This window comes from Gracilinanus agilis, chromosome 4 (genome assembly GCF_016433145.1).
Source record: "Gracilinanus agilis isolate LMUSP501 chromosome 4, AgileGrace, whole genome shotgun sequence".
NCBI classification, from domain to species: Eukaryota; Metazoa; Chordata; class Mammalia; order Didelphimorphia; family Didelphidae; genus Gracilinanus; species Gracilinanus agilis.
The window spans coordinates 387,659,151-387,674,435 of record NC_058133.1 but is presented as its reverse complement, the minus strand read 5'-3'; the positions used below and the strand labels follow the sequence as shown (position 1 = coordinate 387,674,435).

General features: G+C 34.9%; 1 protein-coding gene across 1 annotated transcript in view; it reads left to right on the top strand.

Moving 5' to 3' along the window:
• EPB41L2 (erythrocyte membrane protein band 4.1 like 2) overlaps window positions 1-15,285 on the top strand; it is a 268,113-nt gene that overhangs the window by 129,173 nt on the left and 123,655 nt on the right. Inside the window, exon 3 of the mRNA XM_044675431.1 lies at window positions 628-843. Coding sequence (XP_044531366.1) covers window positions 628-843 — 216 coding nt within the window. The remainder of the gene's footprint in view (window positions 1-627; window positions 844-15,285) is intronic.

The window sequence follows — 15,285 nt, the reverse complement described above, 5'->3', positions numbered from 1 at the left end:
GGAAAGGCAAGCAATATGATATAGATTACATATGTACAATCATGCAAAGCATATTTCCATATTAGCCATGTTGTGAAAGAAAACAGAGACAAAAAAATAAAGTTAAAAAAGCATGCTTCATTTTGCATTCATACTTCACCAGTTCTTTGGTGGTGGAATAGCATTTTTCATCACAAGTCCTTTCAGAATTGTCTTAGGCCATTGCATTACTGAGAATAGCTAAGTCATTCACAGTTGTACAATATTGCTGTTACTGTGTACAAGGTTCTCTTGGTTCTGTTTGCTTTAGTCATTTAGCAGTTCATATAAATCTTCCCAGCTTTTTCTGAAACTATCTTATTGAGAGCAGTGGTTCTCTAACGTTGTTTATGTCATGGACCTCTTTGGCAGTCTGCTGAAGCTCACAGACTTTCCCAGGATAAAGTTTTAAATGCCATGAAATAAAATACATAGGATTACAAAAGAAATTAATCAATATTAAAATATAGTTATCTGAGTATTAAAAAAAGTTCACACATCCCAGATTAAGAACCTCTGGTGTAGAGATAATTAAATTCTTAAGTTGTGTTTGGGAAGATTTTAACCTTTGTTGCATTATGATGATTTATTACATTGATTTCTTAACAGCCTGCTAAAGAAGATAGTAAAGAGATAGAAGTGGCAAAGGTAGAAGGAATCCCGGAAGAAAAACAGGAAGGAGAAGCAGCAAAAAGGGAGACTAAGGAAGTTCAGACCACTGAGCTCAAAGCAGAGAAGACAGGCCAGAAGGCTTCCAAGAAGATAAAAACTGTGCCGTGTAAAGTGATCCTTCTCGATGGCATGGAGTACAGCTGTGACCTAGAGGTAAGATGCGAGCATGGCATAAAGAAACCCTTATGTTTGCTATGAAAGCCATTGTATAGTATTCCTCTTTTTGTTGGATGGTACAGCAAATACAGTTTTGGTTGCATGCTCCTTTTTCCCTTCCTCTCTCTCTCCCTTTCTTCCTACCTCTTTCTCTCCCTTCTTCTCTCCCCTCCTTCCTCCCTTCCTTCTCTCACCCTTCTGTGAACTGGTTTGGTAAAAAGTCCCATTCACAGGGCCAGAGAGATTGATAAAGTTAGCATTTTTACAATGAACAATTAATCTTCTGAGTCTTTAGAGCATTTCTATATGGAGTTCCCTAAAAGGGGATATTTTGGAGTTAGACAGGCTTTTTAAATTAATTCAGTTTGAGGTAGTGTTTAAAATCTGAAGCCAGTAAGCACCTGCTTAGGAGGAGCACAACATTCATTTTATATTGTTCAGCTAATGAAACATCCATGCTTCCAGAACACAGAATGCATAGATTTGCGATTAATTCCAACTGATTGTGGAATTTATTTTATTTTATTTATTTTTAAAACCCTTACCATTCATCTTAGATTCAATACTGTGTATTAGTTCTTAAGTAGAAGAGCAGCAAGGGATAGATGATGGTGTAAGTAATTTGCTTAGGGTCATATAGCTAGGAAGTATTCGAAGCCATATTTGAACCCAAGTATTTGGTTATTTTGTTTTTAAAGATACAACAACCTATTATTTTGTATGAAAAGTTTATTGCTTTTCACAGATTAACTATTTGACTTGTCTAACCTGTGTAGTATGATAAGTATATTGATAATCTGATTTTTTTTTTTGTGTTAGATGATTTTACTTAGGTTTTCTAGTTTGCTTAAATGTTACTATTTTTGTTTCTCTAGGAGTAATTTATTTGTCTTTTCAGTTGTTAAAAGTTTTCATGCTGAAAGATTTGTGTATGCTTAGTTAGCTATTTTGCATTTTAACATTTAATCTGCCTGAATTATATTTATTTCTATTATATTTATAGCAAAGAATGAAGTTTGGAAAAAGCATATCTTATTCAAATGTTAATACCATTTTAGTTTTAAGATTGCAGTAGTAAATTTGTAAAATGGAAATTCTATTTCTTTTTGGGTTGTGAGAATGAAATGATAAAAATATTTGTAAAGCATTTTACAAATATTAAAACACTATTAAGTTTGGCAGTGATCTTGGTTTAAATTTTTTTTTTAAATTTTAAATTTTAAATATTTTTTCCATGTATGACACTGTTCTTATTGAAACAAACTATAAGTGTCAGCATTCTGCAGGAATTGCAGAGAAGAGTCATCTTTGGTTGTTTTCTTTGAAAAAGATGTTTTTATAGTGTTGAGCACTTTTTTTATAGTACTAGAGAAAATTCTTCTAGTCTCCTTTATTGTCAGGTATCCTTAAAACCAGGACTTTGTGGTAGAAAAAGAATTTTAAAAGGCTGACTTTTCCTCTATCCTGCCCTTCAATTTTTAATGTATTCTTTGCATTTTTAAAAATTCCCTCCAAAATGGTGCTATTTTTTTCTCTTTGCTATCTAAAATAAATATATAGTGCTAATCGAATGCAATGGACTTCTCTACTAGCAGCAGTGCAGTGATCCAGGACAATTCTGAGGGACTTATGAGAAAGAACGATATCCACATTCAGAGGAAGAACTTTAGGAGTAGAAACACAGAAGAAAACTGCTTGATCATATGGGTTGATGGGGATATGATTGGGGATGTAGACTCTAAAACAATCACCCCAGTGCAAATATCAATAATATGGAAATAGGTCTTGATCAATGACACATATAATACCCAGTGGAATTGCGCATTGGCTACAGGAGAGGGGTGGGAGGAGGGAAGGGAAAGAAGATGAATCATGTAACCTGGAAAAAACCTCAAAACCAATTAATTAATTAATTAATTGGACATTATGTGTGTATATAATAGTGCTTCACTAAACTAAAGGCTTTATGCCACAACCAAGGATGTGGTTAAAATGCCATCCTTTGGAGTGACCTTTGGTATCTTTTAAATTGAAATGAATGCTGTTGGGTGATGGGTAGCAATAGACCAGGAAGAGTCAGAAATGGGAGCTGGGTTAAATAGACACAAAGTGGAGTGAGGCATGCACAGGATACAGGCCACAAATAGGGAAGTCAGTTGATACAGAAAAATTAGTATATGGATATGTGTGTGTGTGTATGTACACACACACACACACACACCTTTTAATTATGGCATAATTTCTAGGCTGGCACTGAGCCGAGTAGTCTCAGATAACTCAGGTTAGATGTTGGAACAGAATGAAACATTCATAAAAGATATGATAATTAATAAAAGCAGATTTAGTTAGTAGCATGAGAGGATGCTGTTGATTCAGCTTCCTTGCCTCAGTGATTCTCACAGTGGTCTGTATTTCAGTCATTGAGTTGTGGCTGGGGCTCCCAGTACCTTTTTTTTATTTCGATAACCAAAAAACCAGCTTTTTAAGAAAGAAAAAAAAAAAAAGCCTAACATGTATGAGGCAAGACCACAAAATATTGCTGCTGTAAGGAATAAAATTTAGGTATTTATAGATACATATTAAAAATATGTGGCCGCCAGGAATCAACAATTTAGGTTGATTCCGTAATTAAATCAGACCCAAGTCAGCATCGGGTTGAAGAGTTTATTTACAATCGGTAGGTAAAAGTAGGAATAAAGAGAAAAGTAGAGGCTAGTCCTGCCTGGACTGAGAGAGAAGAAGGTTATAAAGCTTAATAATGAAGCTGTAAGCCACAGGGCCCAACAGCCAGATAGGCAGAGTTTAGAAGCGGCCCAGGTAGGCCAAGGAAGTCAGCCTAACTTACCCACGTGACAATATAGAGCGTAATCTGTCTGTGGTCTCAGGAGATGCTTCTTCTTCCAGTTTGAGACGGCAACTGCCCCTACAGGAAGTTTCACTAACTTACTTAAAGAGATTGTGTCTTTCATCACTTCCTGTGGTCCACCTCTAATTCAAATGGACAAATGGCAGTTTCTACATTGATTTGGACTGCCCAAAGGGCAGTCCCTTATTCTTGATTTGTTACTTATTGTCACGTGTGGGTAACTCGTCTCCCCTCCCCACTAAGGGAGCTGAGAGTGACATCATTAGCACGCCTGGGTTGAGTAGATTTTTGACTACTAATGGCTTGAGCTAATTCTATTTACACAATCCCCCCTGATGATCATATTGGGTGCCTAGTCACCCCAAGTGATCATGTTACACAAACATCTTCTACCACAAAGGTCCTTCTAACTACAATAGTTAGAGATATTTTATGGTCTTGCCTCATACATGTTAGGCTTTTTTTTTCTTTATCCTATTTATATAAAATATTTACTGAGAGAGAGAGGGGAGGGAGAGAGAGGCAGAGACAGAGACAGAGAGAGGGAGAGAGAGACAACAGACAAAGAGGAGTGACTTATACTATGGCTAGGGTAAGTGATTCGATAAGATGTGAAAAATGACTCGATCTCAAACTGGTTCCATGGCTTTGTGAGTTTGGACTCATTTGCTTCCCACCACTAATCAGGATAACCAAGAGCACCCAAACTGAGCATATCAGAGAGCAAAGTCTCTAGAGGTACAAATGGTTTGGAGATTGCAACAGTGTGGAAGATGACAAGAAAATGCTGACTGATAAGTCAAAATGCTTTTATTTCAGTGCCTACTTGTATTTATGGTACTAGATATGAAATACTGTGCTAAGTTGTTACTATGATGGAATATGAAGTTGGATGTGGATAAGAATATTGAATCTTTGTGGCATTTAAGTAGAATACACATACATATGTTTATTATGTATATGAAAAAATAAGATCAATACTAAGCATTATATAATAGTGATAGGCAGAATTAAGTGCCATAAAATATAGCATAGACCAGAGATCTCAAACCTAGTCATCTTGTAGTTTTTGGCTTTTTGCCCCTTTTACCCAGATTAATATGTAATCAAATTAACAAGCCTTTGTGAAGGGGAACAAAGACATAGGTATTGCTGTAGGGGAAATACTATAAAGGGAAAGCAAATATATGATCTGTTTGAGATCATTTATACAGAGGACAAGTGGGACTAGTAGGTAGGAATGAGGTCATTGTTGGCAGGAGTTTATTGGGTAAGGCTTTATGGAAGAGTTAGCACTTTGAAAGATTAGTAATTAGAGCTTGGTAGAGAGCATTCCAGTCAGAGGAATAACATGAACAAAAGCTAGATATAAACTTAATTTTCTTGGGAAGGCCTGCAAAGAGCTCTCTGTAGCACCTGTATAGGGTACCAACCTGAGAGACAGTGGGATAAATTAGAACCATGTTTCAAGGGACAGCCAGTGGCATGGTAATTTAATTTAAAAATTGATCTGATAGGAAGAGAGAACCATTTTAATTTGAGCAGGTGGGGGGGAGGAGTAAAATAGGAAATTTAAGATATAATTACTGTAAACCAGTAATTATAAAACCCAGAAAACCAAGAAGATTTGAACAAATAATTTTCCTAGAGTAGATAAGTATGTTATAGGAAGGGGTTATAGACAAACTCATTACATACAACTCATTCACAATTCATGAATGTATTTTGGAGTATACTGAAAGTATAGTTTGGAGTATACTGAAAGAGAAAAATTTCTCATCACTGCCTTTATACAACTCAGTACTCTGTCATGTAAATGCTAGATTAATATAACACTAACATTTTTTATACTTAAGATATATACTTTTCTGAGATAGTGTTAATTGGGGTATCTGAATACCTTTTATCTCATCTAGCTCTTTGCATGTCCCCTAGATCCCAATTTCCTTCTTAGAATGGGCCCCCAGTTTCCCAATTCTCCCCTCATGTGGGCTGTCCTGTTTATTTTATACATGCTAGTGACCTTAAGACTGCCATAGGGATATCATGTGTATATCTCACTTTTTTGCCATCATGACTCTGATGAAAAGCTTACAAATAAGAGTGCAGAATTTATACATGTAGAACTCCAGATAGAACACAACACCAGAGGGAGCATACCTTAGGTTGGTGATGGCAAACCTATGATACGTGTATCAGCATTCACACATGTAGCCATTTTTGATGACATGTGGCCGCATAAAGAGGAGTCTGGGGCTGCATGTTTAGGACGAGACATTTGCTGTAGTGTAGTGTAGACACTGTGCACTATAGATGACAATTCTACCTATATTAATTTACCTATTTTGGTTTATTAAATACATTTCTATATTACAATTATATATTTTTGTTATTTAAACTAGAAATATCATGAAATTATGTTTTTTTTCTTGAAGTGACACAGCACCCGAGTTATGCTTGGTCTTTTGGAGAATTTTGACACACCAAGCTCAAAAGGTTGCCCATCATTGCCTTAGGTAGAGAATAGTGAAAAGTTCAATCTAGGGCTATTTTCTAAAAACTGTTGATAATAGTAAGTGGAAATGATCAGAACCTCTTATACGTGGTTCTCGGCCAAAGAAATCAAAGATCACCTACAAAAAGTATAAAATTCTCAAATTAGCAGAGATTGCCAAATGGAGATCTCAGTGACCCAGTGAACAAACTATAAAAGAACTACCAAAGAAAGATTTCCTGGTCAGAAGAATTTACAGAAGAATTCTGTCAATTTTGAAGAAAAATTATAATTAAATAGAGTACATATACTATTCTCAAAAATTGAGAAAGAAAGCATTTTACCATACTCCTTCTTTGAGCCAAGTATATTTCTAATATCTAAACCAAGGAAGCATAAAGGAAAGAAGGAGAACTGAAAACCAGTATTAATGAATATTGTCAAAATTTTAAAGTAAAATCCTTCCCTCCTCTCCCCCACCCCTCCCAAACCCACCAGAATTAGAACAATTTAACAACCCCCCCAAAAAAATCACTATAATCAAGTTGTCTTTATACTAGAGATGCAAGATTAGCTTAACATTAGGGAAAAAATGAGCATAAGTAAGCGTAATTGCCTTAAAGATAAAAATGTCCCAAACCCCACATCATTTCATTTATAGATGCAGAAAAAGCTTTTGTCACCATATAAAAACTTTGTATAAAGTCAAATGGTAAAATTTAATGTAATAGGGAAGATTTTTTTTATTTTAAATTTAATTAATTTAGAATATTTTTCCATGGTTACATGATTCACGTTCTTCCCTCCTCCCCTCCCTCCTCCTGGGCCAATGAGCAATTCAGCTGGGTTTTACATGTATCATTGATCAAGACCTATTTCCATATTATTAATATTTGCAATAGAGTGATCATTTAAAGTTAGCATCTCCAATCATATCCCCATTGAACCATGTGATTGATCATATATTTTTTTCTGCATTTCTACTCCCACAGTTCTTTCTCTGGATGTGGTTAGTGTTCTTTCTCTTAAGTTCCTCTGGATTGTCCTGGGTCATTGCATTGCTACTAGTAGAAAAATTTATTATATTCAATTGTGCCACAATGCATTAGGTCTCTGTGTATAATGTACTCCTGGCTCTGCTCCATTTGCTCTTCACCAATTCCTGAAGGTTTTTCCAGTTCACATGGAATTTCTCCAGTTCATCATTCCTTTCAGCATAATAGTATTCCATCACAATCAGATACCCCGATTTTTTTCAGCCATTCCCCAATCGATGGACACCCCCCTCCCCCAATTTACCAGTTTTTTGTTTTTGCCGTGTATTTTTTTTTTTTTTATTGGAAAACGTTTGTTTGCAATTAAATGCATTTGTCCCCACATCTTCCACTGACATACAAAAATACTGGGCTACTGATACAGTTGAGTCAATGGCTTCTCCAGCAGGAGAAATTCACGGCCTCCCCAGGACTCCCGGCACCGTTCCCCATCTCCTCAGAGCCGGCCAGGCCAGACACCCCCCCTTCCCCCCACTGCCCCCATTTTCCAGTTTATTGCCTCCACAAAGAGCGCGGTAATAGGGAGATTCTAATAGCTTTTTTAGTGAATATAGGAATAAAATGAGATTCTCCCTTTTCCCTACTGTTATTTGGCACAGTTCTAGAAATTTATCCTGGAATTAGGAATAAAATCACATCATAAAAATCAGAATAGAAACATTATATATCTATTAAAACTGTGCAAAGAGAGCAAAATCTTAACATATCATGAGATAGAGATGAATAAAGAGATAAAGTAGGTAATTTTGATTACATGAAAAAATTGAGTATGAACAAAGTTACTTCAACTAGGATGAGGAGAGAAAATAGATAATTGGGAGGGTTATTATTAGATATTTCTGACAAAATTCTGATATACTGGCTATATAAATAAATAATGCCCAAAGCCATTCCCCAGTCGATAAAAGATTTAAACAAACATTTTCCAAAAACAGTTACAAGATTTCACTTAGCATGGAAAAAAAACACAAAAGAAAAATTCAAATCAAAATAACACTAATGTTTCACCTAACAGCTCTCAAATTGCTAAAGATTAAAGATGACCAAAGATAATTAGTATTGGAGAGGTTATAGAAAAAGAGTCACATTAATGCATCATTGGTGCAGCTGGTACAATGATTCTGGAAGTCAATTTGGAATTATGCAGACAAAAAGACAATGTGATCATATGCTTTTTAATCTAAAGATTCTACTACAGGTCAGTGACCAAACACTAAAATATTTAATGAGCATGTTTTTGATTGTAAAGAATTGTAGGTAAAGTAGAGATATGCCCCTTGATTGGGGAAATAACTAAGCAAAGTGTGATTGAATGATTATAATAATATATTTCTATAATGTAAGAAACATAGAAAATGAATTCAAAGAAGTATGGAAAATTTAGGTAAACTGAGCTTATGAAGTAAGCTGGCTCAGGAAAAAATATGCATATCCACATCAAGGTACTACCTATAAAAACAATAATAGAGTGTTAAAACAAAATGTGAACAAAATATAAATACTTAATTTTGATCTATTTTGATTTTAAAATAATTGTTTCTGACATCTGCCCCCTTTTCCTTTAAGTCAACTCTCCCTTTAGCTTACTTTACAATTCATTTCAATAATATAATTGTTAGTTTGGTAACAATTTTTGGAGTTACCCAGTGTTTTTGGCTTATTTCTAGTGCACTTTTTATTTACGTGATTTTCTTCATTGTGTGCATTCTTCTGGTTCTGTTTATTTCACTCAATACCAGCTCATGCACATCTTCCCATTTTCTAAAATTTATCATATTTTTCATTTCCATTTCATTCAGTTTAGATATTCTCTTATTAATCAACAGCTTTTTATTTCCAATATTTTGCTACAACAAAAAATTGCTGCAATGAATGTTTTGAACTTTTTGACTTTTTTACCTACATGGGTTATATGCTCATTATTCTACTGGCTCAGGGTATATGTGTAATTTCCTTTTTTCCCCCCTCTTACCCCACTTAATTCTTTTTGAGTGGTTGATGAACAATAGCATTTCAGACCACCTGCCTTCCAGAGCCCTTATCATATTGACAGCCACTGTTTTTTTTTGTCATCTTTGCCAATTTTCTAGGTTTGAGGAAATATTTGAATTTTACTATTTTGCATTTCTCTTAGTGATTCAGAGATATAATCATAGTTATTTGATATGCATCCATAAATAACTATCACATGGTTATTTGATAATTCATAATTAAAAAAAAAACCAGTATCCTCTGATAACTTATTGGTTCTTTCATCTTTGAAAGATAAGGAATCCTTTTGTAAAATGGAAAGAAATGGTTTTAGTTTATAGTTACTTGGGTTTATATGGAAACAAGTTTACTGCAGAGCCATGTGTTCCTTTGCTTGTAGAAACAAGCACAAAACCACCTGTATTTGTTAGAAATCCTGGAAGTTGAATTCAGTATGTTTATTAAGACTAGCTAGGCATAGCTTACAGCTGTGCAAAGATGAAATTTGAATTCCAAACTTAGCAGTAATAAGGTGGGAATATGATACTTAGATATATTTCCTGAATCTCATTTTCATCTTTTTTAAAAATGGGGTTAATATATATTCTTCACATTTGCAAGGGTTGTTGAGATTGGTAAATCTGCCCCTTTTGTTGCTGCTGCCATTACAACTATTACTTTGAGTTGATATCCATACATAAAGGAATAAAGTATATACTGTCCTAAAGCAAGTTTCCAGTTTTCCTCTTACCTCCAATGATCCCTTCATCCAAAATAACCTAAAATCTCATCTCATCATACTGAAATACTCAGTTTTGGATATTCAACACCTTCTCAGCTTCCTCAACTCCTCTTCCCTCTGATTGAAGACACTGAGGATGGATCTGGAAAGCCTTTCTTTATAGAAGACTGAGGTTTGCATTTTTCCAACTCTCAACTTTCCATCAGCAGTTCTAGAATGGACTCTAGGGAACATGATATCCATGACTTCTGGCACCTTCTCCTCCCCACCCCATTTTCAGTTTTCTTTTCTGTGTCTTCTCTCATTTGATTTGATTTTTCCTTATTTTCATTTCCAGGTTTAGTAAAGTACCTAACACATTAAGTACCCAGTATTTAATAAATGTTTATTGAACTAAAAAAAATGGATATCACCTCTTAATCTTTTTTGAGTGATGTCTTAACCTAAGCTTAGATGAATAATGGTCTAAAAAGGAGGCCTCTTCCCTCTAAGTCTTCCAGTCTTTCCAGACAATAAAATTTTGCATTTTGGAGGAGCAATTGGTTTGCATTGGTTCGAATTCTTCCCTGGTCAGTTTTTTTGACTTAGCAACAAATCAGCAAGCATGAAGTACCTCCCATGTATAGGAACTGAGCTGAGTGCTGAAGGGGAGACAAAGACAAAAAGAAAATTGTCCTTGCCCTCAAGGTTCTTCCTTTCTGCCATGAGGCAGAGAAGGAGGTACCTATGTAACTGTCTATAGAATGAACACTGATTTGGGAGGTCGGAAAGGTTTCATGTAGAAGATGGCACTTGAATTGAGTGTGGAAGGAAACCAGGGATTCTCAGAAGCAGAGATGATTTTTTGTATCTCTTGTCATGTTGGATTTACTTATTTTGAAGGTAGAGAGGAAGCATGGTGTAGCACAAAGAACTAGACTGGAGTTAGGAGAACCTTAGTTCCAATCCATCTTCAGACACTTTGTAGCTATGTGATCCTGGGAAATCACTTTAAATCACTGCCTCAGTTTTCTTAACTATAAAAACAGGGATAATAGTAGCACTTAACATCACCAGGGTTATCAAATAAGGGGGATAATATTTTGAAAAGTTTCTAGCACAGGCCCCTGGCATGTAGTAGACATCATAGAAAAGCTTCTTTCCTTCCCTCACTTTCTCTCTAATTTGGATCATTAATCCCAGAGGAGAAGTTATTAGTAAGACTTGGATAGCATCACAATTAAATTTAATAACCATGCCATCTTATTCCTCTGGGAATTTAGTCATGGGGCTGATTTAGCTAAGAATTAAGTATGATTAAATATATTCAGTACCGTGAAAATAAAATCAGAAAGATCTAGGTTTTGTCTCATTGGGTGGCTTGGGGAAAAGTCACTGAATCTGCCTTTGTACTGTGCCCAGGCTATAAAGGAGAGAGAGAATACTTGCTACTCTTGTTATATTCAGCAGGATTTTTAGCAGTCATATATTTTCAGATTCTTATTTTTAATATTTCGCTAAGAATACATTTCTTGAAGTCTTACAAATATGACTGTATTTGGAGTTGCTCACATTTTCCTTTGGCATCTCAGAGTTGTCCCACGTGTCTGCCTCAGATGAGAATTGAGGGTATTGTTTCTGCCCACACTGGAATGTCGGCATAACACCCATTTCAATTGGGTGTTCTAAATAAGGGGGAACAGTCATAGTGGAGGGCTTCTTCTCTGTAATTCTTTACTGGTAATAACTTTTCTCTGAAGCAGTCTGACTAAAAATCTCCTTGGATACATATTGTCTAAAGTAACTAAGAAACCTAATTTGCTCTCTTCTTTTTCATGAACCTTTTTTTCCCCAGTTCTTATATATTTACTTGTTCATCATAATCCATAATTCTCAGACCTCTGCTTCTTTATTCCTCTCATCCCCAACTTGTGAACCCATTTACCCTGTTTGATGCTTTGAATGATTTGTCTTTGCCTACAAAATAAAATGTGCCTGCCATTGGAGGCCCTTTGAAAATGTAACCCTCACCACTCTTACAATTCAGCTTCTCTTCTCAATATCTTATGAACACATCTTGGGTTTTCTTGACTTTTTTTTTGGTGCTTACATTTCTTCCCCCATTCTCCATCTAGCCCTTACAGTAGTAAGTCTACTGTAGTGGAAAAATCACCAGATTTAGTGGCAGAGATAGTGGGTTTGGATCTTACCTCTACTATTTTTTAACGACTTGGGCAAGTTACTTTTATCCCTGTGGGCCTTTTTTTGTTCATTTTAAAATCATGGGATTTGAATAAAAGTGTCTTCCTATGATCATCTTTGTCCTTTTCAACTGTCTAGCACAAAGTAGGCATTTAGTAAATGTTTATTGAGTTTGAAAAAAAAGGATCCTGTCACTTCTTAATCTTTTTGAGCCCTTTTAAGATAAAACTCAAATCTTTCTTTTTCTGTGAAATGTGTCTTTTAAGATGGAGCTCAAACCCTTCATTCTCTATGAATCTTTCCTTGTTTTTACCTAGCCTGCAGTGATCTCTCTGGCCTAAAAATTCCTATAACCCTTGACTGTCATGAGATTTGGATATGGAAAGGCATTGTAAGTCGTTTTACAAGTAAGGAAATAGGAATTCAGAGAGGTGAGAGGATTTGGCCAGTATCATACAAGTAATATGTTGCTATCATTTACTTGGTAATTAATCAGACATTGTCTTGAACTATCTTTTCTGTTGAATAATATTTATCTCTTGTCTAGCTTGAACTTTTCTCATATTTTGTCTTCTATCTAGAATGTTAGTTCATTGAAATTTGGAACACTATCTAATATTTTTCGCCACCCCCAACCATATTTTAAGTGCTCTTTTACACTTAAGAATACTGAATAATTGTTGCTTTCTATTTTTGTCCATTACTCCTTTACTCATATAAAAATGTGAAGTCATATCTACTATTGCTTAAGCCTCCTCACATCATATTTGAAAAGAACTTAGTTTCCTTTGTGTAACTCATGTTATGTATTTTTGAGGCATCTTGTTTTCCCCCATCCCCTTCCCTGCCACTAGCTTTGGAAGAGTAGAAAATAGTACTTTACACTTTATCTATCTATCTATCCATCTCCATCTATCTATCTACCCACTTATTTATTTATTCTTTTATCTATCTATTCATTTATTCATTCACCCACTTACTTATTCATCCATCCATTCATTCATCTACTCATTTATTTATTGTGCATTTATTTATTTGTTCGTTCATTCCTTCATTATTCCTGATCTGATGAATACAATGAGTAGGATATAATACAATGAAACTTCCAAAGAGTTGCCTTAGAAACAGACTGACAGATGAGCATTTCCTTTCCTTTGGCCCCCTCTTTATAAAGTTTGCCCATTACTGTTATAGAGGATTCAGGTTTTCACAAAAATCTTCTTCCTCTCCAAACCCCCCCCCCCCCCCACCTGAAATGGAATGATTATGAGAATTAAAGTAGTATTTCCAAATTTGATAGGTTGATTCAGGGAGAAGAACATGTGGCTATTTAAAATAAACTGTTCTTACTGCAAATTCATTTTTTTTCCCAACTGAAGAATGTGAAGATCATGAAAAAAGACCAGTCTCTAAAGCTGTTAGGAGGTCATAGAATCATTCACAAAACTCTTTGCTTTCTGTTTTTGGGTCAGTTATGTTCCCCTTTCATATCATGGTCTTTTCTCAGCACGAAGTCCATGTCATTTTGCTGAGCCTACTGTGTTTAAAACACCTCATTTCTCTTTATTGCCTCTTTCCTTCTTCCTGTTATCTTTCCTGTGGCTTGCTCAAGAGAAGTTATTGTTATATGGCATTCCCTATGCTCAGCCTGGAAATCTCATCATGCCTTTTTTTTTTTAAACTATTTATGGAAAAAAAATGAAGAGCTTGATATGGGCCACAAGAATTTGAGAAATATTGGTATAAATATGTTTCTTCCTTACCTTCAAAAGCTCTCATGAGAATAAGAGCCATATCTTTTGTGCATTTTTTACACTGCTTAGCATTTTGTTGGTATTCAAAAATAAAATCTCCAAGGCACAATATAAATATGTACTGAATGTATCATTCAGATTTATAGTGTTGTAAGAATGTATAAATTATTGGTCCTTTGAGTTTATACAGAATAATTTTTTTTAAGACTAGCTTTGTGTGTGTGTGTGTGAGAGAGAGAGAGACAACACGTGTATTTATGTATAGTTAGTTAAAAGCCATTGGTTTATTCATTTCTATGTTAACTGGTACTCTCCATTGTTGATAAAGATAATCAGACTGGATTTTCCATGCCTAGCACTGGGCTGGTGCATATTAATTGCTTAATGAAGCTTGACAGATAGCATTTTAGTTTCTAGGTTATTATATTAATTTAGATCTTGAAAGATTGAGTCACCGATATCTATCAATGTGTCATACACATTGTAGAGGAAAAATAAGAATTATTTTGTAAATAGAAATTATTTTTAAAATTTGCCAATCTTAAAATTAGACTCCTTTTAAAAAATTTTTAAAAAATTAATCTGTAGTTATTTTAAATTGGTAATCATTTACTGGAGACCTATTAGTTCTTTGACTTTTCACTGATTCTTTGGTAGATAATGAGTAAAATATACAAGGAGGCCCCAAAGCCTATAAGCAGCTTAAAAATGAACTAAGTCTTTTGGGATACCCCATATAACACATAGAATCTTTACTTAAATTACTTACTTAGATTTTTATTTTTGCCTTTTGTTTTTATCACATACTTTTCCCAACATACTTTTTCTCCTTCCTCCATTCCTTAAAGGAAGAATAGATGAGGAAAAAAGGCAAAACTAATCATTTAACCAACCTCACATTCTCTTCAGTAGCTTGTACATGTAGTCTTGTATAGGGAAGATAAAATACATGAAGCATTTAAGAGAGGGCTGTTTATGTTGATTCTTTTAGTAGGAGATTTTGGGGACATGGGAGTTTGGAGGTATGATTGACTTAAGTGCAAAGTTTCCATTATGAAAAGTCCACTAGAAAAGAGCCTTAGATAATGAATCTAGGTCAGTGGTATCAAACTTAAATAGAAAGATGGGGAAGAATCACTAATTCATATTTAAGAATATTTGCTGCTTGCATTGTGATTGTTTTATATGTAAAGTTATCTGTTTTATTATTTTTTAATTTGTTGACTATTTCACACTTGTTTTTTAATCTGGTTCAGGCATCTCCTGGAATAGACCACATGTTTGGCACCTTTGGTTTATGGCACCAAAGAGGGGTGTGTGTATTTATACATGTGCGCGCGCGCACACACACACACACACACACACACACACACACA